This window comes from Motacilla alba, chromosome 22 (genome assembly GCF_015832195.1).
Source record: "Motacilla alba alba isolate MOTALB_02 chromosome 22, Motacilla_alba_V1.0_pri, whole genome shotgun sequence".
NCBI classification, from domain to species: Eukaryota; Metazoa; Chordata; class Aves; order Passeriformes; family Motacillidae; genus Motacilla; species Motacilla alba.
In genome coordinates, this window is record NC_052037.1 from 4438059 (window position 1) to 4465748 (window position 27690).

At 50.1% G+C, this 27690-nt stretch overlaps 1 protein-coding gene across 2 annotated transcripts in view; it reads right to left on the minus strand.

Annotated features, from left to right (window-relative positions):
- The window catches only part of UNC5D (unc-5 netrin receptor D), a 97075-nt gene that overhangs the window by 13624 nt on the left and 55761 nt on the right, over nt 1-27690 (minus strand). Inside the window, exons 5-12 of one of the 2 annotated variants that reach the window (XM_038160388.1) lie at nt 16960-17140; nt 16586-16753; nt 15963-16127; nt 7602-7706; nt 5552-5929; nt 3480-3564; nt 1761-1929; nt 621-848 (exon numbers count right to left, since the gene is read on the minus strand). In XM_038160388.1, the coding sequence (XP_038016316.1) occupies nt 621-848; nt 1761-1929; nt 3480-3564; nt 5552-5929; nt 7602-7706; nt 15963-16127; nt 16586-16753; nt 16960-17140 (1479 nt within the window). Of the gene's footprint in view, nt 1-620; nt 849-1760; nt 1930-3479; nt 3565-5551; nt 5930-7520; nt 7707-15962; nt 16128-16585; nt 16754-16959; nt 17141-27690 lie in introns of both variants that reach the window. The other variant, XM_038160387.1, reaches the window with a different exon arrangement.

Consider the following 27690-nt stretch of genomic DNA (forward strand, 5'->3'; position numbering starts at 1 on the left):
CAGACTCATCAGGAAGACACCAGTACCCACTAATTGTCTAAGTGTTATAAAGAGGATAATTAGGAAGCCATTGTGAGCCTCTAACAATCCTTTTGGTGCCTTGGCTTTTATTAGCAGCACAGAGACAGCTCAGAGCCCTGCTCCCATTCCTGGGCACAGCAAGAGGAAGGAAAAAATTCATCTCACAACTGCTTGCATTTCAGTTCCCCAAAGAACAGCATTTTCTTAAAGCTCCTGAGTTTACCAAAAGCCAGAGTTGTGTCCTGGAACACAGTGCAGGAAAATCATTCTCATCCCAACTGCCGCGTGGGGATTTGGATTTTTATTTTTTTCCTAAGAGGAAATGCGGGATAATTGAATTTTTGTAAACCAGGGCTGGGTGAGTTTGGGTAGCTGAGAATGTGGCAAAAAAGGAGAGAGCAAACAAGAGAGTTTGGCTGCCCGAGAGCCCTTGGTGTAAATCCACAACTGCAGGGAATTTAAGGGATTTATTCTAATGGTGCAGCAGTGCTGAAAAAATTCTGGTATTCTCATTGGGTTAAGGTTGGGGATGGCCAGGAAGTGAAAGGATTTAATGGGAAAATAAAGTAAGCCCAGAGGAGCAAAGTGAAGGCATTTACCTGGAATGCACAAGGGGTGTTATCCACACAATAAACCCTCAGATTGTAATCCAGAGAATTGCAAGACAGGCAGCCAAAAACGGCGACTTTCAGCTGTCGAACGGCGTAGTCTGAGATGGGTTCCCCAATTAGGGCATAAGTTCCAAAGCTGTTTAAGAGAATGTGACAGGCATAAGGATCCAACAGGCAGTAGCAAGAAGTAGTTTCCTCTTCCACAGACATCACTTCCTGCAAAACGAAATTCAGGTTTAAAGAGAATAAAGCGAAGTGGAATCAATAGGTCTCGACACTAGGAGTCATGGCATTAATTCTTTATTTGTATTCAACTGGAATGCAGAGTGTTGCTGGCAGCCAGGCTGCACTCTCAGGGAAGGGGAGAAGGGGGACTGCTTCCCTGAGTAAATATTCCCAATTTAGCCCTGAGTCAGCAGGAGGATTTATGGCCATGCCCTGCACAGAGCTCGCTGTGTACATACAATAATAATGATGATGCCTAAGCAATTTTAGCAGCTTTTTTCAAGTGCTCTTGACTTTCTGGCTAATTTTTCCCCCCAGTGTCAAGTTAAAAAATTACCTTGAAGGTTAAAGTCAATAAGCAAACCTTGAACAATGGCTGGGGTTTGACTTCCTTGCAGAACACCCATTACAGCCACGTTTCCCTTCCTCAAAAACTCCCTCTGCTCTGCCTCTGCTGCTCAGTCCTGCCCTGTCCCCATGTCCCTCTGTGTCCTGTGACCCTCTGTCCATCTGTCCCCTGTGTCTGTGTCCCTCTGTCCCTCTCCTCAGTGTCCCAGGCTGCCTGAGGCCAGCACTGCCCAAGGACTGAGTAAATGTGAATCAGGAAAATGGGACTGGGAATGGTTTGAAGCACAGCAAAACCCAGGCAGGGGCTCAGAGAGGGACAGGGCAGAAGGACAGGCTGCAGCCATGGCATCCATGGCTGGGCTGTGTAGCCATAAACTTCTGCACACCTTGGTGAAACACCCAAAACCAATTCTGCTGCTTCTTCACAAAACGCAAAATCCTTTCGCTGTGATTGCTTCTCCCAGGTGTCTCTCTGTATCTATCCCCGCCAGAATCTCTGCACAACCAAGGCTTAACTCCATTTCCAGGGTGGGCACAGGCTGGGGCTGGGCTTACCTCCCACTTGCCCTGCTGGGTCCTCCTTTTGAGGTGGATGCTCCAGTGCTGGGGGTCGGCGTGGGCGCAGTGTGGGATGCTCAGGGCGCAGGGGGTGCTCACGGCCAGCTCGGGGGGCCCGCAGCTCACCTCGGGCCCCAGCAGCACTTCAGGGCCCTCCGGCTCCAGGCTTGGGGCAGCAAAGACAAGAGTGGCTGTCAGGAGTGAGAATTCACTGAAAATATTTCAGTTCAAATCCAAGCACCTCCCTCATCTGCTCATTTCTGCTCGTTTCACGTGGAAGCGGCAGCTGGAGATGAAACAAACCCATTAGACCCCATCTAACTCCAATCAGCGGCCGGTCAGTTTAGGACTCTGGTATTTAAAATACATTTCAATACATTTGTTTAACCCAAATCCAGCACTGAAATTGCTCTGTGCCAGCCAGCCCAGCTCTGAGCACCAGCTGGTCCCGTCCCCACCGTGCTCTGCCTTCAAACGCTGCCATCAACAACATTTTCACAGGAGTGAAGATAAAACAAATTATGGCTTAAAAAACACAGGCTCATAAATTCTTCCAGATTGAGTGTGATCTCCCTGCTTTGAAAAACCTTTTGTATTCTGCAGGAAGAAGGAGCTCAATGACTTTTACAGACTCAGGGACAGGGCTGTGCTTGGAATTAGGGCTGGGCCAGGTGGAGCCGTGGCTGTGGCTCTGGGACAGGCAGGGGAGATCCCACCTGAGCTCCAGGGATCCACCTGGGCTCAATTAATGGCTGCATCCTCTGCCTGCTGCCTTCCAGAGATGTGTAATCTGCTTCTCTTCTCTCCCACTCCAACCAACTGGACCCACCCCCACACCCACGTGCTTTCCGTATCTCTTGGAATAAATCCCCAGGCAGGAGCGGTGCCAGAGTGGAGGAGAATCCCTTGGACGCTGAAGCAGCAATTGATACCTCTGTCCCTGCTGGTTTTGTTGCTGTTTGGTTGTATTTTAATCCATTTGGGTGGTGAGATCCCCATGATTGACTTCAAAATCACCGGGCGTGCAGTTCCCTCTTCAAATGAAAGCAAATGGTGTTCCCAAGGTAAAAAATAAGAGGAGGAACCTCAACCAAGGTAAAAATTAGGGAAAGGACCTCAACCACGACAAAAAAATAGAAGATACAAGAATAAAACCAGGATATAAAAAGGGGAAAAGCCCAAGGTGACTTGAGTACCCCATCCAGTAGTGCCTGTGCTGACACCCTGACGTGGAGCTGTAGCTGTGGGTGCCCAGAAAATGCCCTTTCCAAGCACCATTCCTGCTAAAGAGAGCCTGGAACGTTCCAAGCCTCCCCTCAGTCTGTGTGTACAAGTGTTGGCGAGAGGGACACTGCAGGGGAGGAAAAAAAGACACACCAGGGTAACAAAAAAAGGCCAATTCCTTTTTTCCCTTTCTCAGGTGCCACAATAATAAATTCTGCTGAAGCCTCGGTGCTTCCAAGTGCCTGTAGGATTCTAAAAAAAAATCAAAGCAACCCCAGAGCCCGAGGTGCTGAGCTCCTCCTGAGCAGGGAGAGGAGCAGGGAGCAGCAGGCACAAGAATTCCAAGGGTTCCACAGGAGCAGCACTCCAAGGCCGTTTGTGTGTCCCTCTCAGGGTCACAGCAGGGGGGTGACCCCAGCAGCGGGGACCAGGAGTGGCTCCTGCACGTTCCAGCCCAAACCCGTGAACGGAGGCAGATCCCGGATCTCTCACCTGGACTCCTTCTGGGTGATGGCCAGGTAGATTTCCCAGGAACTCTCCTCTGGAATGGCCCCATGTGGAATCAGCAGGCTGACCCCTGGGAAAGAGCAAGGGCAGGACTGAGCCCTGGGAAGGGCAGGGCTGCCAGGGACAGGGAGCACCACCCGAGGGAGCAGCCCTGAGGGAACGTTCCTCTGCATTCCTGCTTCTCATGGCAACCTCATCAGATGAAAGAACACAAACTATCAAAGGAAATAAAGATGTTGCTTTTCCATCCAAGGAAAAGACATCTCGTTTCCCAAAAAGCCTCTTGGAGGCTCTTTCCTTTTTGAAATCACACCTGATCATTGTGGGATCCCAGGGAATCTCCCCATGGAGAGGGCGATCATCCCTTTCACAGAATCACAGAATTTCTAGGTTGGAAGAGACCTTTAAGATCATTGAGTCCAACCCATGTTCCGAGACCTCAACCAGATCATGGCACCAAGTGCCACATCCAGTCTTTTTTTAAACACATCCAGGGATGGTGACTCCACCACCTCCCTGGGCAGATGATTCTGGTATTTGACCAGCACATCTGTGCCCACACATTCCAGCTCCTGCACCCAAGTGATCCCATCCTCCTTCCACACCACCAGGGTGGATCAGGAGTTAACAGGGCAGTTTTGCACTGGTACCACTGCAATGAAACTGCTTTATCTCGCTCTCAGGAGAGGGGGGGATGTGTTTGGCATCTGCCACACGATGCAGAGCCTTGGTGAGGCACTGTCTTGATCACCCTGGAATTTACAACTGCCTGGCACAGCTGATCTTACATAAAGGCAGCAAGAATTACATAAATTGCGAGTGGACCAAATACATATTTTAATAATCTAATTGATGGGACTATCATTACATAAAGTAGCTAAATATACAGTATGAGGGAATTCTTAATTCATGCCTTAACTTCGTGCCTCTGCAATGTTCCTTCCTCAGCACAAAACCAGTCTGCGGAGAAATGAAAACATTCCCCACGTTGTGCATGCCTGGGTTGTCACTGTTATCAATCCTCTCTAAACACAAGCCACGTTCTTTATGGTAACCTTTAAAGCACCCGTTTTGTGGGACATGAAGGATAAAGCTCTAAATCATCCAGTTCAACCAGAGAGCAGCAGATAATTCTGGAGCCAGTGCTCAAACGAAAACAGAGCTGAATTTAAAGTGAATAAATATCACTGGAGTTGAAGGATGATAACACTGAGCTGGCAGTGGGGTATCTGGCTTTTTGTGCTGCCTTTTGGGGAGAGAAAATGCCCAGGGTAAGGGCCGGGATTTGGGGTGATGCAAACACAGCCCTGGGGTGCAGCTGCAGGGCTGTGACCCTGCCAGGCTCTGCTCTGCTGTTCAGCTCATTGCACAAACAACCCTGCAGGTCTGAAACACCTCCCACAGAGTCCCGAGGTGGCAAAACTCCTGCCACAAAGCAGAGGGAGCATCCCAGCCTGGGACAGGGGCCCTGCTTTGGGAATCTCCAAGAAAGGGAAAAGAGGCAGGCAGGAGGGGCAGGAGCCTGGTGGGCAGTGGGGCTGTCCCCAGGCCTGGCTGCTGTCCCTGTGTCCCCCAGAGGGGCAGGGGTGTGGGGCCGGAGCTGCTGCTGGGACGTGAGCCCCTTACGTAAGATCCAGGATCGACCCTGCCCGGGGAGCCTCTCCTCTGGAGCAGCATCCAAGCAAGGCACAGCTTTGATGAATGTGACTTTCATGCTGAAGACATCAAGAGAGGCAGTAATTTAAAACAGTTCAAATAGGCATAATGCCTCTTCAGTCCTCAGCCCAGGCTTCCCTCTGATCACTCGTGTCCTGTGTGGGCAACGTGCCCTACTTCCAAAATTTGCATTAACGGGGCCCCTACTTCTTCTTTCCTGGCATTTTTAAAAAAATTCAGTTATAAAACACTACATCAGGCAGCCTCATCTCAAATTTGCATTAATGGGGCCCCTACTTCTGCTTTCCTGGCATTTTTCTTTTAATTCAGTTATACAACACTACATCAGAACCTCATCTCAAACCCCTCCAATGTGCTTTGAGGAGCAAGGAGCCACCCACCTGTGTTGGGGACCACCAAGCGGCCCCCCAGGTGCCCGAAGAGGGCCGTGCTCCTCAGCTCGCTGCTGCTGGAGATGGAGGCCAGGTTCTGGATGAACATGGCCTTGTTCCGGGCCTGCATGGTCCCGAAGGGCCTGGGGCTGCCGTGGGGGAAGGTGCCGGGGTGGGCCTTGCCGTGGTACTCGGCCCTCTCGGTGACACCCAGGGACACCATGAAGGAGCTCTGCACCTTGACCTTGATGTCGGCCAGGGGGTTGAACAGGGAGGACTCGGTCATCAGCTCCTTGTCCAGGGGGTCCTGCAGGCAGATGGGGCCGCTGTAGGTCCTGCTGACCGTCAGCTCGGGCTGCAGGGACGAGTTCAGGAGCAGCGAGTTACCTGTGGGGACAGCAGCAGGGATGGAGGGGACATCTCAGCAATCCTCCCCCGTCCCCTCCGCGACCCTCCCCGAGCTCTCGGAGCCCAAAATCACTGTTTGATTTTGCAAACGTGAAGTGTCAGATCTCGGCCCAGTTCCTCTGCTCTCTAACGCGGCCCAAAATCACACCAGGTCATGTTAGAGAGCAGAGGAACTGGTGCCAAGATCTGACACTTCGTGTTTGCCACGCCTCAAGCAGCTCCAGAGTGCAGGAATAATCCAAGGAGGAGCCTCCTTTGGTTTGGATTCACGTCGTTGTGTTTGCCCTTTTGCCTCTCTTGTTGTTTTCTTTCCTTACATTAAACCCCACTGGGTGACATCATCTTCCTTTTACACAAACCCACAACTTCATGCCTGAGGGAAACTGGGCTGAAAGGGAGGTGGGACAAGAGTGACACAGGGAAAGACACCACAGTTATTCATTTTGAGGTGTTTTACCTTGGAAAACACTCTGAAAAATGAGGAGTGCATGGATTTAGGGCCTGAGTCCTCTGGCTGCTTGGTTTTGTGGTGGGGTCTTTTTCTTTGGTTGTTTAGTTGGGTATTTTCAGAGCCTCCAGAATGAAAAGTTTTAAGCATTAAGCCAAGCAAACAATTCCCCAGACTCAAAACAAGATTCAAACTGAACCACAAAGGAAAACATTCTTGTTTGAGACAGTCATTGAGATTTACACAGCCCTAATTAAAGGTTTGGATTTAGAAATGGATGAATGAACTTCCTTCAAACGTCCTTGTCTGCCAAGCCCTTTTGCCAATTTCTTGCAAGTCATGCTCGGTGAGGAACGTCTCCAGGAAATAAAGAAACTGTAAAAACAACCCCACAAAACCCCCCCAAACAAACTCTGCAACATATTTCCCTTTTCTGAAGAGAGAACAGAGACACGGGGACACTTTCACACCCTGCCCACGCTCCCGCCCACCCACAATCAGGCAGGTCTGAGGTAGAATGGCAGCAGAGAATCAATAAACATCCTGCTTTCATCCCCGTTTCTCTCCCTCCCCACCTTCCTGTTCAGAGGGAACAACATTCCTGGAAGCCTGAGCGCTGCTTTTAGTAAAGGTTTTGCCCATATTTTATGGCACTGGTGGTGTTCTCTAGAGCTTTAGGGGTCCAGGTTTTACACACATTGATTTCCCTCAGTGCCTGTGTTACAGCAGGTTACAAAACACTTCCAGCCGGGGGTCTCAGATTATCAGGAAAAGAATAATTCCTTTTATTGGAGTGAAGGAAAGCTCTGTAACTGAGAACAGGAGGAGCTCCAGCTGTGCTGCCTGGGCTTGCTCGGATTTGGTTGCTTTGCTTTCATTTGAGCTTTTCCTAAATCACTGTAGGAGATGGGGATTTTGGAAGGGACACAGGGATTTTGGAAGCTGGACAGCATTTCTAAAGCATCTGGAGTGTGGCCAAGGAGGATCCTGTGTTTGTGGGACAGAGCAGAGACAATTCCAGGTCCCTGTCCCTGCCCTGGCTGCCCCAAACCCCCTCCCCAAAGGCAGGCGAGCCTGAGCAGCGGGCGCTCTGCAGAGAAGAAAGGAAATCGCCGCACTAACCTTGTCTGACTGTTTTAAAATTAAAAGTCTGGAAGCCTCCCGTGAGTGCAGAGGAATCAATGACATCCACGCCGTACTCACTCTGACTGCGCCGGTACAGGGTCACCCCCAGCGCCAGCACGGCCACCGCCAGCACCGCCGCCGCCAGCCCCGAGTACAGCGCGACGTCCCCGCCGCGCTCCACGTCTGCGGGAGAGAGCTGCGTCAGGGACAGGGGGACATGGGGGATGTAGGGGGACGTCGGGACCCAGGACATCCCTCTGGCTGCCCTGGATGGCTCCAGACCCTGGCAGGGGGCTCAGAGACCTTGGCATAGAGTCAGAGACACCTGTGCCTTTGATTTTAACCCCTGGAAACAATTCCCAGCTCTGTGTGAGGATTTACAAGCCACAAGGGTTTGAGTAGAGTGATAGTGAATTTGTCACAGGGTGAAAAAGTAGAATTTTGGGGTTTTAGAATGGGGGTTCAAGAGGAAAAATGGAGGAATCTGGGCGTGTTCTTTCTCCTTCTTCTTGTCCTCCACCTTCTGCTGTGATGGTGGCACTTTTGGATTGGTTTAGAGTAGAGACAGACTGTCCAACATAGGTGACAGGTATTGGAAAATCATTGTAAAGAGAGCACACGTAGTTGTTAGTATAAAAAACTAACACGGCCCCAAGGGCGGTCAGTGTGCCATGGGCTGAGCTGCCAGCCAGAGCTCAGCAGGCCAGAGACAGAAACAACTTCGAAAAGCAGAACCAACGAATCTCAGCTTCTTCTTCAGTCTCGGGGCTGGGAGAAAAAAGACTTTCTAATAGCTCGGGAGTCATCACAACCACAGATACCTGAGAGGGGGACAAGAGCTGCATCAGGGACAGGGGACATGAGGGATGTGGGGGGACAAGAACTGTGTAAAGGACAGGTGACAGCAGGGAAATGGCAGCACCAGAACTCCCAGTCCCTAAACCCTGCTCCAGGTGCTGGGAGCAAGGCTGGGACTGAATTCCAGCTGGGCACTCTAGTCAAAAGTAAAATCAAAGGTTTGGTTCAAACATCATTGACAGAACACATCCCTCTCATCCCCACTCTCCAGGGGGTCCCAGTCAGCCCCAAGCACGATATTCCAGCACCCCACTCAACCCAGAAGAGATGCTTGGATATCAGTTTTACCAGAACCACTTAACCAAGAAAACACTCCTGCCAAATTTCTGCTGTATTTTTGAGTCATCTGCGAATGAAAAATGGTTCTGCTTTTAACACGTTCACAACTTGCTGGGAAGGAAAGAGAAAAATCACCAAGTTTGCACAGAAACATCAGCTTTGGGGAGGAATCCTCCTTCTGTGGCAGGCCAGGAAACCACACAGAACAAACTTCTAAGGTTACAAAATTCAACTTCCTCGAACAATTCCATTGCCACACGGTTCCACCAAATCAATCACTAATAGAGAAGCATTTGGTTTTTTTCCCCCTGAAACCTTTTTTTTCCTTTTTTTTTTTTTTTTCATGAGATCCCCCCTTAAAAAATGCTGTAAAGGGAATTTTAAGCTCAGGTGGGGATTGCAGAGAGTGAGATACTGGCTGGCAATGTAACAAGGGGACAGAAAAAGCAAACGCAAGGCCCCAGGATCACAAAGGCAAACTGGAAACATCTCAGATGGGACCAAAACAACACAAAGCCCAGTCCAAAGCCCCACTCCCCCAGCCCTGTTTTGTTCCCCAGCACCAGGTGCAGAAAGGGAAACACACGCAATAATTACATTTCTATTTCTTCCAATTTCCTATTCCCAAGTTGCTTTGTTGTTACAGGGAATTAATTACGAAATGCTATTGTCGAGTTAATTTCTGTGGGTAATTAGAGCAATGAATGAGGCAGGAGGAGGGAGGGGATGGATCTCCAGAAACCCAGGAACAATTGGGGTTTTTCCCTTCCCAGGGAGAGCTCGTGGGTTTTGCACCACAAAGCATCTCTAACTCTTCCCTTTGGATCATTGCTTTAAAAAAGGAAAGTGCTGAAAATGGGAGTTATCCCTCCTGCCCTGCTGGGATGATAAATGATTGAGTCTGAGAGAGGCAGAAATATCCTGGCAGGAAAAGCTTCCAGCCCCAGCACAGCACGGGGGGAGGATCCCAGAGCTGATCTCCTGCCCCCCTCCTCAGGTGCTCACTGCATCTGCCATTTCTGGCTCTAAATCCCCTCGGGTGCTTCAGCGTCTCCTTTCCCATCCATTCCCATGTCAGGCAATTCCCCTTTCCCGCTTTTAAATGGTTGTACACGGGATAAAGATGAGAGGGAGGGCACGGAATCCAAAAAAAATGGGAGCTGTTTGACTCAAGCAGAATCTTTCTGAGGAGAAGAATTCTCTTTTCATTGACTCTGAAGTATCTCCAGAGCTTGAATTGGAGCCTGGTCAATAAATCTGATGGTTAAAACCTCTCACAGGAATTCTTCCTGAGGGTCCTTCCCTGGAATGAATTGGTTGTTGCTCTGTTCCCAGAGCTGCCCCAGTGCCAGGAAAACCCTCCACAAACCTCAGGGGAGCTCAGAGCTCAGAGGCAGAGGATCCTTCCAGGCTTTAGTGGGGTTTTAAACAGCTTTATGCCAAAAGGGCAAACCCAGAGTGTTCCTTGAATTATTCCCACGGAACACAACTCCATGAGAAAGGAGCCTTTCTTTTTGGTTTGGGATTTTGGTGTTTCTTTAGAAACTACCACTGGTTTTTGTTTTTTGTTTTTTTTTTTTTTTTTAAGTAATTTCTACCTCTTTACCTTCTGATCTTTTCTTTTGGAGCATTCCTTCCATGGGAGATTAGAAGTGAAGGGAAGGAGGAAGGCGTGGGAAATCTGGGCGAGCAGGGAGAGGTTCTGCTTTTCTTTTTTCCCAGAAGGGAACAAAGTGGAAAGCAACCAAACAAACTAGAAAAGCAAACATTTATAGTCCACCAATTATTCCTTAATGAGCTGCGTCCTCCCGGCCCAGGGGTGGGAGGGACCCTGGCAGGCACCACAAATTTTATCCCTTTCTGCTCCAGGATTCATGTTTGTGGTAATTGCAGCCCATTTTTCACTCCACCTCCTGCCACTGTTGCACAACATTTATTGAAAGCACATTTGATGGTAATGAAGTTTCTATTAACTATGATTAAGTTTCATAAAGCACCTGAAGATAATTTAAGATGTGCAGGAGCAGAAAGTGAAACATTTGGTTTAGTGCATTAGGAGAGGTAATTGATTAAATTATCTCATTTACAAGGAGAGCTTTGCAGGAGCTGTGCAGGGCCCACCTCCCCAGCTCCAGCAGGAAGGAGAGGGCTGGGACCTGGGCGGGAGATCCCAGAGGTTCTTCCCAGGTTCTTCCCATCCCTCCCACAGCCCAAAGTCCTTCTCCTCACTCTTGGAGCACAGGGAGCACGAGTCAGGGGCTCGGGGAAGAGCTCCTCCAGTGGAACAGGCTGTCCCTCAATGATCTGCATCACTGGCTCTGATTTTGCATCCCTGATGAGTGGGGAAGTCCTAGAGGAGCTCCTGCTCTGTGAGCTCTGTGTCCCTGGCTCAGGGTGGAGCCCAGCCCTTTCCATCTCCAAATCATCCCCACTGCAGCTCATTTTTGGGTAGATCACAAAATCCAGAGACTTGACTGGGATTCTTTCTGTTTTCTCTATGAAATGGAACTGCACAGACAAAAAAGTGAAGCCACTGCCTGAGCCCAGCCCTGACAGAGCAGGGACCCACCAGGGCTGATTCTGGGGACACCCAGACAAACCCAAAGGTTCAAGGCATCATCAACCCCTTCTGCAGCTCCCTAAACTGATTTTGGGTATCCTGAGAAACAACTAAGAGCCAGGAATGTAAAATCACAGAAGCATCAAGGGTGGAAAAGCCCTCAGAGATCACCAAGCACCACCATGGTCAGCACCAGCCACAGGCCCAGGTGACACTTCCAGGGCTGGGCACCTCCTGGGCAGCCCCTGGCAATGCCCTTTCCATGGAGGAAATCCTGCTGATGTCCCACCCTGCTGCAGCTCAAGGCCCTTTCCAAGGGGAAATTGCTGCTGATGTCCCACCCTGGCACAGCTCCAGACCCTCTCCAGGGGGAAATTGCTGCTGATGTCCCACCCTGGCACAGCTCCAGGCCCTTTCCAGGGGGAAATTCCTGCTGATGTCCCACCCTGGCACAGCTCTAGGCTGTTCCCTGTCCTCCTGGCCCCTGTCCCCCTGGTCTCCTGCCCTGTTGGGGCTGGCAGAGCTGCAGGTGCAGGACAGAAGCCCCAGAGCAGCCCTGAGCTGATCCCAGGCACAGAAACGCCCTCCAGGTGAGACAGGAGGGAGCTGAGCAGGGCCAGAGCCAGCAGCAGAACGAGATCTGCACCAGGAACCCCAAACTCTTGCAGAAATTCCTTTTTTTTTTAGTTCCAGAGGTCAATCCTGAGCCAAGCATGCCCCGAGCCAGGGCTCCTTGTCAGATAGAAATTGCTGAGGATCAGCACTCCCCTGGCTCACTGAACCTGGGATCACAGAGCTGCTTGCAGCAGATGCTAAAGCCTCTCATAAAACCTTGGCTCCTACTTAGCTCCTAAACAAATAACCCCAACGGCAGAGGAGATGAGGAAAATCATATTTACAAGAGAAAAAAGAAGAACTTTGGGATTTTATTTCATGAGGAGGTTTTTTATCTGAGAGGGAGAGGGAGAGAAAGTTGCACTTAATAAATTTACATGGAGCATATCTATCTCCTATATTGCTTCTGTCTCACTCTATAAATGAAACATTTTCTCCTCGTTTGCTGACAATATGAATATTTTATGTTGTCCATGTTTTTCTCTTCATCTTTTCTTTTTTTCTTTTTTTTTTTTTCCCCCCCTAAATCCCTATCAAGAAGTTCCTTTGCAGCAATTTCTCACTTGGTTAATTCAGGTTATTTGTTGGCTCTATTGGATGCTGTTGTTTATTTACACCTCAGCAAGAAGGAAGTTCAATACCTTGCAGTGGATCATTGGCAAAGAGACTCAGGTCAGAATTAATGATTCCTTTGTGTGTTTGATGTACGGCAAAGCTGGTGATGGGCACTTAAATTAGTTACAAGATATAAAAATGCCCAGTTTATTCACATTTTTTGTACTGAACACCCCCAGTAATGGCACTTCTCTGTGTGTACATGAACACACACATCCATGTGCCCCCAGCAGATGGAAATATGGGATAAAAGGGGTTTTCTATGGGACTGCAGCTCTCAAAAATGAGCCTGCTCTGCCTCCCTCGTGCCAAGCACTTGAGTCACCATTTACAGCCTAAAACCTGCCAAAAAATCCCTAAAACTGGGAAACTCAGGCAGATTATGAGGCTCCTTCTCTTCATTTCATGTTTGTGAGGATGCTCAGTTTAGAAATACTTCACCCAGAAGATCACTGGATTTTTGGCTCCTCATCAAAAACCTGGTGTGGGATGAGGTTTTTATTTCCCTGCCCAAGGTTGGCTTTGGTTTTGCAGGAAAACGAGGCACAAAAAGACCCAGAGAGGAGGGTGAGACAGGAGCCTGCAGCAGAACAAACCCTTCCCTGCTGCTGGCAGGGGCTGTCTGCACCACCCTGCAAAGGGAAAAGCATTTCCCGTGGAAATGGAGATCCTGGATCCAGGAGCCTCCTGGCAACAGCAGCAGCGCTGCTTGGAAAATGGAAAACAAAATGCTTTGTGATTGTGCTGTGATTATTTGGGGTCCATTACTAAAAACATGTCTGCAGGTCAGTCCTTGTGGCCCTACTTGTTTGTTTTGGTTTTGGGCTCTAGGAGAAGAAATCAATAGGTTTTGAAGTCGGGAGAAATAACTTTAAAGCAAACAGATAAAAGTAAAACAAAAAGCTCTCAAAAAAACCCCTCTCTTTTATTAAGCAAAGAGAAAGCTTTCACCTCCGCGGGAAAGAGAGAAATCCAGCCTGGCAAAGCATCCAACTGGGAATCCTGGGAGGGAATAAACACTGGGAGAACAAACATGCAGGACACCAGTGAGGTACTGGGACTGTCTGGGGCCAAAGCCACCTTGCATCCCAGGAAATCCATCTGGCAGCCCTGGAAACCTTTCATCCCTGTCAAACCACACGTGAATCTTCCTCCTGCATCTACGTCTGGATCTGCACAAGAGTTGCAAGTTCCAGGAGAAATTCCCTGGAAGGAAAAGCTCTTCCAGCTGCTCCTCAGCAAGGGCTGGACCTTGGGATCCACCCAGGGGATCCGAGGCCAAAGGGAGCACCGGGATGCTCCTGTTGGGGTTATTCCCCAACTCTTCAGTCAGGGACTGAATAAAGAACCCCAGAGCTGATCCCTTTTATCCCCGTTCCGTTCTCTGCCTCCAGATCTGAACGCTGATCCCACGGATCAGGATTTTCCCAGCCAGCTCCAGGCTGGCTCTTCCCTGGCACCCTCCATTCCCATCCTCCCCTTCAGCTCAGTCCTTATTTGTTAACCAAAGGAATGCTGCTATTTTTGCCTCACAGAAGGAGCAAAGTTAACGAGTTGTGCCTGATAAAAAACCTCCAAGAGATTGGTTTGCTGTGGCTCAGGGCTGCGTTTCCTCCACAATTCCCCACGGGATGAGAAGCGGAGCAGGAAAGGCACATACTGGAAGATGAACAGGGGAGAAGAGATTTTTTTTTTAAAAATAGGCTAATTGCATCAATTCCTGTTAGCTGAGAAAGCAATCACAGCCCTAAAAACAACGAGGACATAGGGACAGCCGTGAAGGAGGGACAGGATCACACCTGGGGGTGAAGGAGCTGGAACACTCCAGTCCAGCAGGACCCACAGGGAAATGCAGCTCCTGGAGCACAGCCTGGGGCTGCTGGACGGGGCTTGGAGCCACGTGGGACAGGGGAAGGTGCCCATGGAAGGCGTCTCCATGGAGGAGAGTGGGACTGCAAGGCTTTAAGGTCCCTTCCCACCCAAACCACTCCAGGATGACTCCAGGAAAAGGAGGGAATGAGTTTGTGTGAACCCAAAGGCCTCGCAGGGCAGAGCTGAGCCAGCTCCCTCAGTGCCAGAGGCTCCCTGGCACTCTGTCCCTGTGCCCTGGGCATGGCTGAGGTGTGGCAGTGCCCTCCTGGCTGCCACAGGACCCCACAGGGGGAAAGGAGGGAATTTGGGGCAGGACAGGAGCATTTCCCACTGGCAGTGTTCCTGAAGGCAGTGACCTGAGTGGGGCCACCTTGAATGACCCTGGGGACACCACAGACCGAGCCAGGGGGTGGCAGGTCCCCTCTGCTGTCACACCCCCCCGTGCAGCCTCAGGGGCTGCTCCTCACGCCCTTCCCACACGTCCTCCTGCCAGCCCCCCACGGATATGCTGATGAACACCGGGATGGATTTGGGATTGAGCCAGCCATGGGCAGGGATAGGAATTCATCAATGCACAGGGAGGAGAGAGACCCCAGGAAACATCCCAGGATCGGCACAGTCCTGCTCCCAAACCCTCTCTGGTTATTCTTTCTTAAAACACAGGGAAGGAAAAAAAAAATAAATTACATTTCTGTCCTTGGATACTGTGGAGCTGTTGTGTAGCCCTGGGAATTTTAAGTGCTGGGATCCACAGCCAGAGTGCTGAGTGTTCCCTCCCTCCAAACCCAAGCAAAACCTGATTGAAGCTCTCAGCTCAGGTATCTCTGAAGCCTGAATAAGTACACAGGATGCTCTCTGCCACTAGGAAAGTATTAAATCCCAGGGCAAAAAAAAAAAAGAGTTCATTTTGTTTATAAGAGAAAAGACAATGCAGAACCATAGAAACAAGGACAGAGGGCTGGTTAAACACAGCATTACAGAAAACTGACACATCCTTGTTTACATCTCCCAGCCCTGGCACTCCTGATGGCTCCCAGGGCTGCTGTTCCACCTGACGAGGTGACAGCCCCTCCACAGGGACAGGAGTGGGCTCAGGGCAGGGATAAACTCACAAATTCCTCCCGTGTGCGGAGCCTGCGCAGCTGCAGGGCTGCTCTGCCCAGCTCCCCGTGCTGGGGACAGCAGCAGCTTCCCAGTGCCAGCTGCTTCCCAGACACTGGTGAAGGGCAAAGCCTTTCCCAGGGAGCTGCAGATCTGCCTGGCTTCAACTCCTGCTAAAGGCAGCAAAAGGAGCAAACTCCGACCTTGACCGGCTCCTGCACCCGCAGCTCTCCCGGGGGGCTTTGCCCGTTTGCTTGCAAGGAAAGGCTGAGGAGCACATTTGGTTATGGAGGCTGGAGTTCCACCCTGCAAACCCCCTGGATTTGGGATTTTAGCATCACCTGATCATTCACAGGCAGAGAACGAGCAACACAAATCCAAAGACCTGAAAAATTTCAAACTCCGCATGGAAAACCAGAAAACCGTGTCCCTTTTCACAGGAAGAGCTCAGACGCAGAGCCAACCCACACAGGTTCCCTGGCCTTCATCCCACCTCTCAGGCCACCCCAAAGCCCGTCCCCAGCCCCGTGGCCGCTCACCTTGGATGCAGAGCCCCTCGGTGCAGTTCTCGGACTCCTGGCTCAGGCCCTCGCAGTGCTTGCCCCCGTTGCGGGGCGCGGGCGCGGCGCACTCCCGCACGCGCAGGTGCTCGCACTCGGGGCTGCACACCGACCACTCGCTCCACACCTCCCAGCTGCCGTCCACTGCCCAGGGGAAACACAGTCAGCTCGGCCTGCCTCGCCAGGGAGCTCCTGCAGCAGCCCCTGTGTCATCTCTCCCCTCCATAACTCCATGTCTAATACACATCTAAGCAAACTTTCGCAAGATAAATAATGCTTTTAACAAAGTTCTCAGCTCAGCTTTCTGTGTTTCTCTTTCTGGTGTTGTTAACATCAGCTCCCCCTCCCTGCACTAACCCCAGACCCCCACCCAAGTCCCTGATTTCTCCCCCTGAGCCCTGAGCTGTCCTAGCAGGGTTTTGGGGGTGCCAGGGTAAGATCCAGCCTGCCCACAGGTGCCTGGCCCTGCACCCACAGCCACACCAGGCTGGGCCAAAACACGGCTGCATTTCCCATTCCCTTCCCAACTCCCTGCTGCTGCTTCCCACCGAAAGCTCCTCTGTAACTGCAGCCCCCTCAGCCCTCCCTGGCCGGGGACTCACCGGGGCAGAGGGAGGTGCAGGTGATTTTCTGCACGGACATGCCCTCGCAGAAGGCTCCCCCGTTGAGGGGCGCGGGGTTGGTGCAGGTGCGCGAGCGTTTCTGCCAGCCCCGGCCGCAGCGCGCGTTGCAGCTGGACCACTCCGTCCACGAGGACCAGCCCCCGTTCACTGCAAAACACCAACGTGGGGGGGGCTGAGGGGATGTGGGGCTGCGCCAGAGCCCCCCAGAACCAAACCCAAAAGCATCCCAGCGGGAAGGGCTTGGCTGGGTGACCCCGAGTGTGCCAGGTTTGAATCAGCGCAGCGATAGCAGCACAAATCAAAGCAGGGCACAGCAGGCACAGCCACCTCTGCCCCCCAGCCCTGTCACTGACCATAGACCACCACGGTGGCCGACAGGCTCCTCCTCTTGGCCACGATGTTGGCAGCCATGCAGGTGTAGTTGCCCGAGTCGGACAGGCGCGCCTGGCGGATGATGAGGTTGTGGTCGGCCCTGGTGTCGATGTTCTCGTCCAGGTTGGAATCGATGGGCTCCTCGTTCTTCAGCCACTCCACCTGGCAGGGAGGAGCACAGGAAAACGTGGAGCAGGCCAAAGGCACCTCATGACCTCATTAGTTGGATGGGGAAATGCTTCCTTCGGCTGGTAACTTAGAAAAGCTGATTTTTCCTCAAGGAACATGGAATAAAATCTCAGCCGAGAGAGAATAGGAAATTCTCCCGACAATATTTTTACATTTTGCTCCTGCTGCACCATGCATTGGATGTTCAAGCACTTGGACAACTACCAGTTCTACAAAACAGATAATAAGTATTATCAATTCCACTTTTTTTGTGAAGAAACAGGAAGATGAAATTGCCTGACATGGCACACAGAGCAAGAGCCGAGTCATCATTACAGATTCCCAGCTGACACAAACACCCTGAGAACAGAGGCCATTAGTGTTTGCTGCCACGGTCCATAAAGCCCCTGAAATGCTGTGTACGATGTGTTCCAATCCATCTTCTCCAGTTCACCACCCAACGTCTCTGAGCACGCCCAGGAATCACCCGCAAGGCGCCTTTCCACTCAAAACATTAACAGAAAATAGTTAAGGCATGGCAAGCTGCTGTCACAGGAGAGCAAAATTAAAAATAGAAATAAAATCAACAGATTCTATTAAAAGACCAAAGAGCAGGGGGCTGTTTTAACAGCTTTTCTAGATCTGGAGGAGCTCTGGCTGTGCCCTGCAGTCAAACTCCCTTCTCCGCTCCGTTCAGATGAATAACCTTGTTTAGCAACTTGTGGAAGGACTTGGAACTTTGTGGTAATGAGCTTATGGCTGTGGTGGCTGCAGGCATTCATTAGCACTCAGCTCTGCGCAGATGGGCTGCAATTTGTACATTTTCCAGTTCCTAAACAAATCTGCAAACGCTGACCATCAAAGCCAATTACGTTAGTGCCAGGCAGCAGATTCCCCTCCACAGCAGCACTCCCGGCTTTGCTGGGACGGATCCAGCCCTGCACATCCTGGCCAAGGGCTGCAAACTCACCTGGAAGAGGCTCCAGGTCTGGGGCACCTCATCCCACACGGTGGCTATGGAATTAAATCATGATTTGACACATCTGTGCAAATGTGAGTTACCTGAGGGCGAGGTTCAGCATCACCCGTTTCACACTGAAAATGGGGGAGATTCGAGCCCTGTGATCCCTTTGCCATCTCTCTGTCCTCCTGTATCCAACCCTCCCTCCCAGCCAGCCACACTTCCCCTGTGCCTGCAGGAGCCTGGGCACAGCTTGGGAGCAGGGACCAAGCAGCTGTGCTAAATCCAGCCATGCCAAGCCTTTCCCTGGGCAATATTCCTGGGAGTGAGTTCCAGCCATGCCAAACCCTTCCCTGGACAAAATATCTGGGAGTGAGTTCCAGCCATGCCAACCCTTCCGTGGACAAAGTACCTGGGAGTTCCAGCCATGCCAAACCTTTTCCAGCCATGCCAAACCTTTCCCTGGGCAATACCCTGGGAGTGAGTTCCAGCCATGCCAAACCTTTTCCAGCCATGCCAAACCTTTCCCTGGACAAAGTCCCTGGGAGTGAGTTCCAGCCATGCCAAACCTTTTCCAGCCATGCCAAACCTTTCCCTGGACAAAATCCCTGGGAGTGAGTTCCAGCCATGCCAAACCTTTTCCAGCCATGCCAAACCTTTCCCTGGGCAAAATCCCTGGGAGTGAGTTCCAGCCATGCCAAACCTTTTCCTGGACAAAATCCCTGGGAGTGAGTTCCAGCCATGCCAAACCTTTCCCTGGGCAAAATCCCTGGGAGTGAGTTCCAGCCATGCCAAACCTTTCCCTGGACAAAATCCCTGGGAGTGAGTTCCAACCATGCCAAACCTTTTCCAGCCATGCCAAACCTTTTCCAGTCATGCCAAACCTTTCCCTGGACAAAATCCCTAGGAGTGAGTTCCAGCCATGCCAAACCTTTCCCTGGACAATATCCCCTGGATTTTGTTTCCTTTCCCTGTGGTCTAAAGACACAGAAAAACCAACTAATCCACTCACTATTCAGTTCCCCTTCTGCAGTTAACCTTAACAGTAATTATCCGAGGGGGTTTCAGCAAAGAAATTAGGAATTCAATTTAAATTATGGAGCAGCCGCACGGGCATAAATCAAGTGACAGGAGTTCGATGGTGAACACACTTTATGTGCAGTGAAATGGGCAGAGAAATGACAAACACGGCCAGCACTCCCAGGGTTCATTATTTCACAAGTGTGTTTATAAATGCTGACTCTCCTCAGGGCAGGGGATTTCTGGGTGGTGAGAGGGGTTCAAGAGCCCCGTTCCTGTCACACAGCCTTGGAGGGAGCACCCGCTGAGCCTGTGTTTGCTGACTCTGGGAATGTGGGGTTTGATGAGCAGAAAACATTACAACATTTACATTAAAGCTCGCATTTCAAAGAATGATGATCCCAGCGAAGGGAGAACATTAAGCAGACAGAACATAAACACCAAAGTGTTGGGACGTGAGATCAAACCCTGATTTGTCAGGGAGGATGGCACTGCCAATGCTCCCCTCATTCCAGCCCCCCCTTCCCTGAGAAAACCAGGTTTATCCAAGGCCATCCCCTGCTCTGCCTCAGCAGATGGAGGCTTTCAAAGATGGAGAACCAAGGGATGGATTTATGGGATAAAAATACATTTAAAGGAGTCGTGATGACAAAAGATGTTTGTCACTGGCAGGGATGTAACCTTTGGGAAACTTCAGCCCCCGCACAAACACTCACAAAGCAACCAGGGAAAATAAAAGCAGCCAAGAACCTAAAACATCTCCCCACTGGGATGAGTGATGGGGTCTGGACTGCAGTGTCTGAAGAGCAACTCCAAACTCCTCAGAGTCTCACTTCCCTCATTGTGGAGGTCACATAGTTGCTTGTACTAGAATTAAAATCCTTTTCTTTTTAAGAATTAGCCTGATGATCTGGAACCAGACTTTAAACCTGCTACAAAATGCTGTAAGTTTGTAGAAAAAGATCTGGGTTTTTTTTTCCTCTGAAATTCAGTCTGCTCAGAATTAACCCCCCTCCATCCCCAGTTTCCAGGGAGGGCTGATCACATCAGGATCTGCAGCTCCAGGGCACCAGGGATTAACTGGGCCCCTCCCTGGGTGGCAGCAGCCCAATTAGCATCATCATAAATTTGTCCCAGTTACAGAAAGCAATTACCACAGACCAGCTTATGGCATTATCAGAGTAAAATCAGCTCAACACCCCAGAGCCTGAGCAGATTATGGGAGTTAGAGAACTCTTCTCCCTGAAAAACAAAGCTTATCCCAAATCATCCACTAAGAGTTCCTCACCAGTCTCTCTGACGGACATTCAAACATCCCAAGACCTGGAACTGAATTTTTGGCTCTTTCCTGTGACCTTGTTTGAGATTCCAACCAGATTTAACACAAGAGGCAGCTCCCAGCCCTTGTGGGGCACGGTGACAATTCGGGAGGTCAGCAGGCAAAGGGCCTCCTGTCCCTGCTTTGGGATTGTCCTCTGCTGCCCTTTGAACACAGCCTGTGCCTTCCCCAGGCCGGTCCCAGACACATCCACACCCCAGAGAACGCAGTGACAGTGCCAGCTCCACCGCAGGGGACACCCAATGGCTCCCTGACCCCAGGTAAAAGCTCAGGGTTTGAGATAGGGAAGGTGACTCAGGACAGCACAAAGGGTTCTTGTTCCAGTCCATGGTGATGTTTTCCTCCCTCTCTCAGGTGGAAAAGCAGCAAAAAGCTCCTCACCTCCCTCTAGCATGGAACTCCTGCTCCTAAAAGTTCAGGCTGGAGGAATGTTCCTCGCTGTTGCAGCTGGAATGAGCATGGGGATGGGCAGGGCAGGTCCCCCCTTGTCACACTTTCATCTTCCTTTGCACCCTGAGATCAAACCAGGAGGGGAAGCCTCCACCAGCACGAGTCTCTGGGGGGTTTAACACGAACCCAGGGCTGCACACACTCCTCCCTGCCCTTATTATTGTGATTTTATCAACACCATCACAAGCCATTAATCCTGCGCCAGAACCCCTCACAACAGCAGGAGCAGGTCAGCTGTACCTGCTGCATTCTTTTAAAATTAATCCACTGAGGGAACTCTGTTCTTGAATCATTTAATCGCGGCGCTGTCACACCAGGCTGGTAAGCATATTTTTCCTTCATTAGGTTGAATATATAATCTCATTACAGGAACCTGACACGCTGACTAACCCATAAATCAGCTGGAGGAGGCTCTGCTCCGAGGGGATGCACTTGGTGGTGGCCACAGGGATCAGCTGAGACCTCCAGTGCTGCCCCTGCCCGTTTCTGGGTGGTTTTTCCCACTGCAGGGCAGGCAGGGAGGGTTTGCAGCACAAACCTCTACCAGCAAGGGGAGAAATCCTCGTTTGTGGCCACAGCTCCTCCTCGGAGCTCTGCTCCCTCTGAAATCCCAGCCAAAGACCCAGAGGAGGGAATGCAGGTCAGCATGGGAGGGGGTGAGTCAAAACTCAATTAAAATCTGGTTTGGGATGGGTGTAAAGGGAGAGGTGACAGCCTGGACGTGTGCATCAATTTATAGTGGTAGAGGTGGGCAAGGAGCTGACTCAGCCAGGCTATTTTGGATCCCTGGGATAAGGAACCATTGCTAAAAATGCCACTGCTAATGGTACCTTGTCTGCTTGGTGAAGACATCAGATCCCAAATAAGTTTATCTTTATTCCTATTTTTGGAATGTCTACCATTAACTGGAGCGCTGCTTCTTATCTCCACGCACAAATGATGAACAAATCAGCATTAAGAACCGCAAGGGTCGTTAGGGGTGGGAGTTTCCCAGTGGCACAGAGCACACTCATGGCCTGACTTCAGTTACTGGATGGTGAGCAGAGATCAACCACCCTGCTGCAGCTCAAATCCCTGTCCCCACAGAGCTCAGCAGTGCAGGGGAGCAGCTGAGCCTCAGCCTTTGTTTTGCTAAATGGCTCCGAATTGAAGGATGCAGAGAAATCCACGGATCTCCTTTGAAACTGGTTCTCAGCATATTTGGACAGTAATTAAAGTGCTGCTGACACTGAAAAGCCCTCTTTAGATAAGGCTGTGGGTGATGATGTTTGCAGGTTCTGCCTGTCCTGATAGGCAGGATCACATTTATATAGGAAATGCTTGGAGATAAAGAAAACATCACAGGAAGCTTTCAGTAATTGAAACCAAAGCCTTCCAAGGCTGTAATTTCACCGTTCCCTCGAGTTCTGGGGGATCAGCAATACCTGACAATGTTCCTTTTTGTTAGCAGCCTTCAGATGGGATAAATAAATTCAAGAATGTAACTGTGAGATCTTACAGGAGTCACAGAACGACCTGAGTTGGAAGGGACCTGAGAGATCATCGAACACCTTTAGATTGGTTAAAGAATCATATTTTTGTACACGTTGGGAACAGTATTTAACCCCAAACCCCACAGAGGTACAATTGTTAGCGAACAAATGTGTGACACTTGCCGTGTCACTGAGTACTAAATGCAACAGGCACCAGATTGCCGACTTCCCTGCTTTCTCTTGTAATGCTGTTTACAATTAAAAGAGGTGTTGATCTCTGTGCCCAGAGGCAGAACATTCCCCAGCCATGAAAGCATTTCAGTGTCACCGCTGGTGGGGTCTCCAGCTGGTTCAGTCCCCACCTCCATCGCTGTGAACTTCCCAAATCCCTGCAGGACTCTCTCACACAATCATCCCCATGATTACAAACACAATGATAAAGTCTCACAACTTCTCCTTTCATGTTCAAGCATTCAAAATTAAAACCATTTCTGGCAACAGGGCCAGAGAAAACAGACACGGCTGCAAAGCAGCACATCAAACCCAGAGAGGCCCCAGAGCACATGTCTGTATAAAAAGGAATTATCTATTCAGGGGAACTACAAAGTTATCTCCCTTCTTTTTTCTTTTCAGTTTAGCAATCTAATTCAGAAGTGCTTTGCTCCAGCATTTCTATTCCATGACCTCGCTACCTCCTGGCTGTATTGATTTATTCACAAATCTCAGAAGGAAAACAAACATTTTTTCTGCTGGAAGAAAACCCCGTGCACAGCTCCCCTGCCTGCCTGAGAGGCAGCACAGCCCCTCATCCAAGGGCTGTGTCCAATAAAGAGGAGATGTGCAGGGACTGAAGACCCCCCAGGGGCTGCAAAATGGACAAAATGGGCAGGAGAGGCACCTGGAGATGCTGCTGAGGGGGTGGGAGCAGGGCTGGGAGTGCCACTGACTGGGGAAACTGGTGCAGGGACAGAGGGGACAAATGTGGGCACAGATTTAACACACTCAGGAGGACAGGGAAGAGTCCAGAGTGTCCAGCAGGGCGTTGGGGCAGCAGTGGAGCAAAGCCAGGGGTGGGAGGGGAAGGGCTGGAGCAGCTCCCGGCTGGAAGAGCAGCTCTGCCCTCAACCCTGGGGAGTCCTGACCAATCCTGGAGCTCAAACCACCCCAAATTCCCCTGCTGCCAAGAGAAATCCTCTCACCGTCACATTCCCTGAAAAATCCCTTTGCCCAGGATTTCTCTCCTGGGAAGCTGAGAAGCCTCAGAGAAAAATAAAAACAATTTTATCTCATTTGCTTCTCCTGTGTTTTGCTGCTGTGGAATGTGGCTGGGGATTGTTCACCCACAGGTTTTACAATTGTTCCATTGGTTTCTGGGAGTTGTTTTCACTCTTTGGCCAATCAGGGCCAGGCTGTGTCAGACTCCGGAAAGAGTCACGAGTTTTCATTATTATCTTTCAGCCTCTGTCTGTGTCCTTTCTGTATTCTTTATATAGTTTAGTATGGCATTCCTTAATATAATATAGATCATAAAATAATAAATCAGCCTCCTGAGAACGTGGAGTCAGATTCATCATTCCTCCCGATGATGAAGGTCTCAGGAAATCCCACAAAATCCCACAACAGGAACACCTGGAGCAGCAGGTGAGGAAGGGCAAAGTGTGGCTGAGGGTGTAACAGCACACAAGATTAATGGAATTTGGAAATGGAACTGGTTTTGTGCTGTCCACAACAAACACCTCAGAAAAACCAAGCCTAACTGAGGCCAACTTTTATAGAATAAAGAGGCTGACACATTCATTAGATACCCTGGTTATGAAATCAGTGCGGACCAGCATGTCCTGTACGAGCCATGACACCTCTCAATCTTTGCTGAATGGGAAACTATAAAAGTTATGAATTTGCTCTTAAAAGCAGCTAAAAAATTACGAATTTGCTCTTAAAAGCTCCATCTAAATATCAGCTCAATCACAAATGAGACACTGCAGATACCGAGGCTGGCTCCTGAGAGTGAAATATCTCCGGTGAGAAATGAATCACATTTATTGTCCTTGTAACCAATATCCCTTAAAAGCAAAGCAAATATTGCTATTGCAGACCCATAAGCACCTGGCCAAATGCAGGCTGTTTGCACTGAGCAATCCCACCCCTCTCTGTGACTGCAGCAGGATTCATGGCAGGCTGCAACTCTCAGCCTGCTTTGCTGGGGTGTTTTACTGCAGCCCCATTATCCTGCCCGTTTCAGTGAGCGTGTGCCAGTCCCATAAATACACAAACCTATGTAAAACAGGCCCTCGCTGCTTCTGGAGTCCTCACAGCTTTTGAATTTTATGTGGGTTTCGTGTTGTGCTGATGTGCTCGCAGTGGAATGCGTGCTGCCCAGAAGAGAAATGATTTTACATTTCCATTAAAAGCCCTGGCGGTAAATAAAGCCGTGGAACTCAGGCAGATATTCCTGGGAACATCTACAGCACTCCATTAAAACGTCAGAATCTGTGTTAAACATTTGAAAAAGCAGCACTGGATACGACACATTTAAATCTTAAATATATGCATATATTATGTGATAAAGATATTTCAGAGTATTTCACAAACCTCTGCAGAGCACTCAACAGTAATAGTTCAGTAACAGTAAACTATCAGCAATCGTTTAGCACAACAGCTGCCCTTTTATTACAAAAGAAACCCAAACCCAAAACAAAAACAAGGCAAACACAAAGAACCCGAAACTCGTGAGAACTGCACCGCAAGCAGAGCAGACAGGAGGCGTAGGGAGAGCTGCGAGTTCCTGCTAATGCTGAAATACCAGCTTTGGTCTGAGTGCTCATTCATAAGAAAGGGATTCAGGGTGAATTTTAAGGCTCAGGTTTGCACCTCGTGCCCCACAATGGGCTTGGCTGCTGCTCCATCCCAAGGTTTCCAGGTGGGAATGGGCTCCCCCAGCTCCTGCTGCTGCTCCCCTCTCCACCCCAAGGTTTCCAGGTGGGAATTGTCTGCCCCAGCTCCTGCTGCTGCTCCCCTCTCCATCCCAAGGTTTCCAGGTGGGAATTGTCTGCCCCAGCTCCTGCTGCTGCTCCCCTCTCCATCCCAAGGTTTCCAGGTGGGAATGGGCTCCCCCAGCTCCTCCCTGCAGGTCCAAAGGCCCTCAGCATCGTTCAATGAAGATAAGCAGAGTCCAGCAAGCTAAAGGTTGGGTTTGGGTTTATTAATTTGAAATCCTGAGGTTTATAAACATTTATCTCTAGTATCAGGGTTATTTGGCAGTTTAATACCAGGGCAGGGACATTTCTGAGGGACAGAACAGAGCAGTGGTGACAGAATTTATGAACCTCTCCAGCCGGGGCAGCTTTAACCCCATTTCACAGCACCCTCAGTCTCACAGCTGCAGATTTCAGGTGCCCCTTCCCACATCACAGCTGCAGATTTCAGGTGTCCCCTTCCCACATCACAGCTGCAGCTTTCAGGTGTCCCCTTCCCACATCACAGCTGCAGATTTCAGGTGTCCCCTTTCCACATCACAGCTGCAGATTTCAGGTGTCCCCTTTCCACATCACAGCTGCAGATTTCAGGTGTCCCCTTTCCACATCACAGCTGCAGATTTCAGGTGTCCCCTTTCCACATCACACCCAGGCCTCAAGGAGGTGACATCCACTCCTGGAGCTTCACTGCAGTGCAGGGAATGGCAGCTCCCTGTCCAATCGAGGGAACATTTAAACATTTTAAAACCTGATTTTCAAGCCCACTGAATGAAACAGGAACAAGCCCTGACAGCTGAGAAATCTGAATCCCATTTGTCACCGATGGAGGAGGCAGCAGTGACACTCCCCAGCACCCCACCACACCTGCCTGAAGGATTATCAGCTACCAAAACTCTTCTTTTTTTGCTGCTGTACCTGACAGAATTAATATTTTACACTCCGAGGCACCAATAAGGCCGAACACACAGCTCAGAGATTATCCCAAACTTCATTAAATGGGTGTTGACCGAGGATTTTCCAGGTTACAGTTCAGCCCTGCTTTGACAGCAGCCCCAGGGCTGGGGGAAGCAGGAGCTGGAAGGAATTACCAGCGAGGAGGGTGGAATTCATTGTGTTTGCCACTGCTGCAGGACCTGTCAGTCACCCTGATTCCTCCTGAGCTGCTCAGGGTGACAGAACTGAGCTCTCCCTGCTCCTCATTGCAGGGGAAATGCTCCTGTCACTGACTCCAGCTGAGCCCAGAGAGAGGAAACCCCTCTGGCAGTGTGGTGTTTGCTGGGTCTTTAGGACAAAGGAGGAAATGATGAATCTGACTTCATGTTTTTAGAAGGCTAATTTATTATTTTATGTTATTATATTATATTAAAGAATGCTGTACTAAGCTATACTGAAGAATAGAGAAAGGATACAGACAGAAGGCTACAAAGAATGATGATGAAAACTCGTGATTCTTTCCAGAGTCGCGACACAGCCTGACAGTGATTGGTCATTAAGTTAAAACAATTCACATGAAACTAATCAAATAATCACCTGTTGGATAAACAATCTCCAAACCACATTCCAAAGCAGCAAAACACAGGAGAAGCAAATCAGATGATATTGTTTTCCTTTTTCTCTGAGGCTTCTCAGCTTCCCAGGAGAAGAATCCTGGCGAAGGGATTTTTCAGAAAATATGATGGTGACATGGCAGAGCTCAGGGGAGCACTGAGGGGTGACTGAGGGGTGACCTGCCAGCACTGGGGGTGTGAAACCCCTCCAGAGCTGCTCTGGACAGTGGGGAAATGGGAATGGGCAGCTCTGCACCACGTCAGGGACACAGAACATCACAGACAGTGGGGGGTTCTCAGGCGTGAAGGCTCTGTACCCGTTTAGGAGCTCATTCTCCACTGCACTTGGGGGATGATTCGAAGCTGAGAGCTCTCTGTGAGCTGGGTGAGCTCACCTGGCTGCCTCAGGGGTGAGAGCTCCTGCCAGGGTCTCTGTGACCCTGCAAGGGAAGGGTTGCAGCACTTTACACAACGCGGGAGCATCCCAGACTCTTCTCACCTGCCCGCAGTGCCAAACACCACTCCAGTCTCTTTTCTTTGTGCCTTCTCCACCACCCAAAAAATGAAGAGTTTCAGGAAACTGAAGAGGGCACAGACTGGAGAAAACCTATTTAAAGAACCACTAAAAGGTCAGCTAAGAAGATAAAGAAAGAATGTGTCATGAAATTCACTTGAGGAGAGGAACAAAAGATAAAGAAAGAGAAGGAACAAAAGCTCTTTTTCTCTACTGCACTGTGCAGAATGCAGCAGAGCCGATAGAAAGGTCAGAGTTGCATGAAC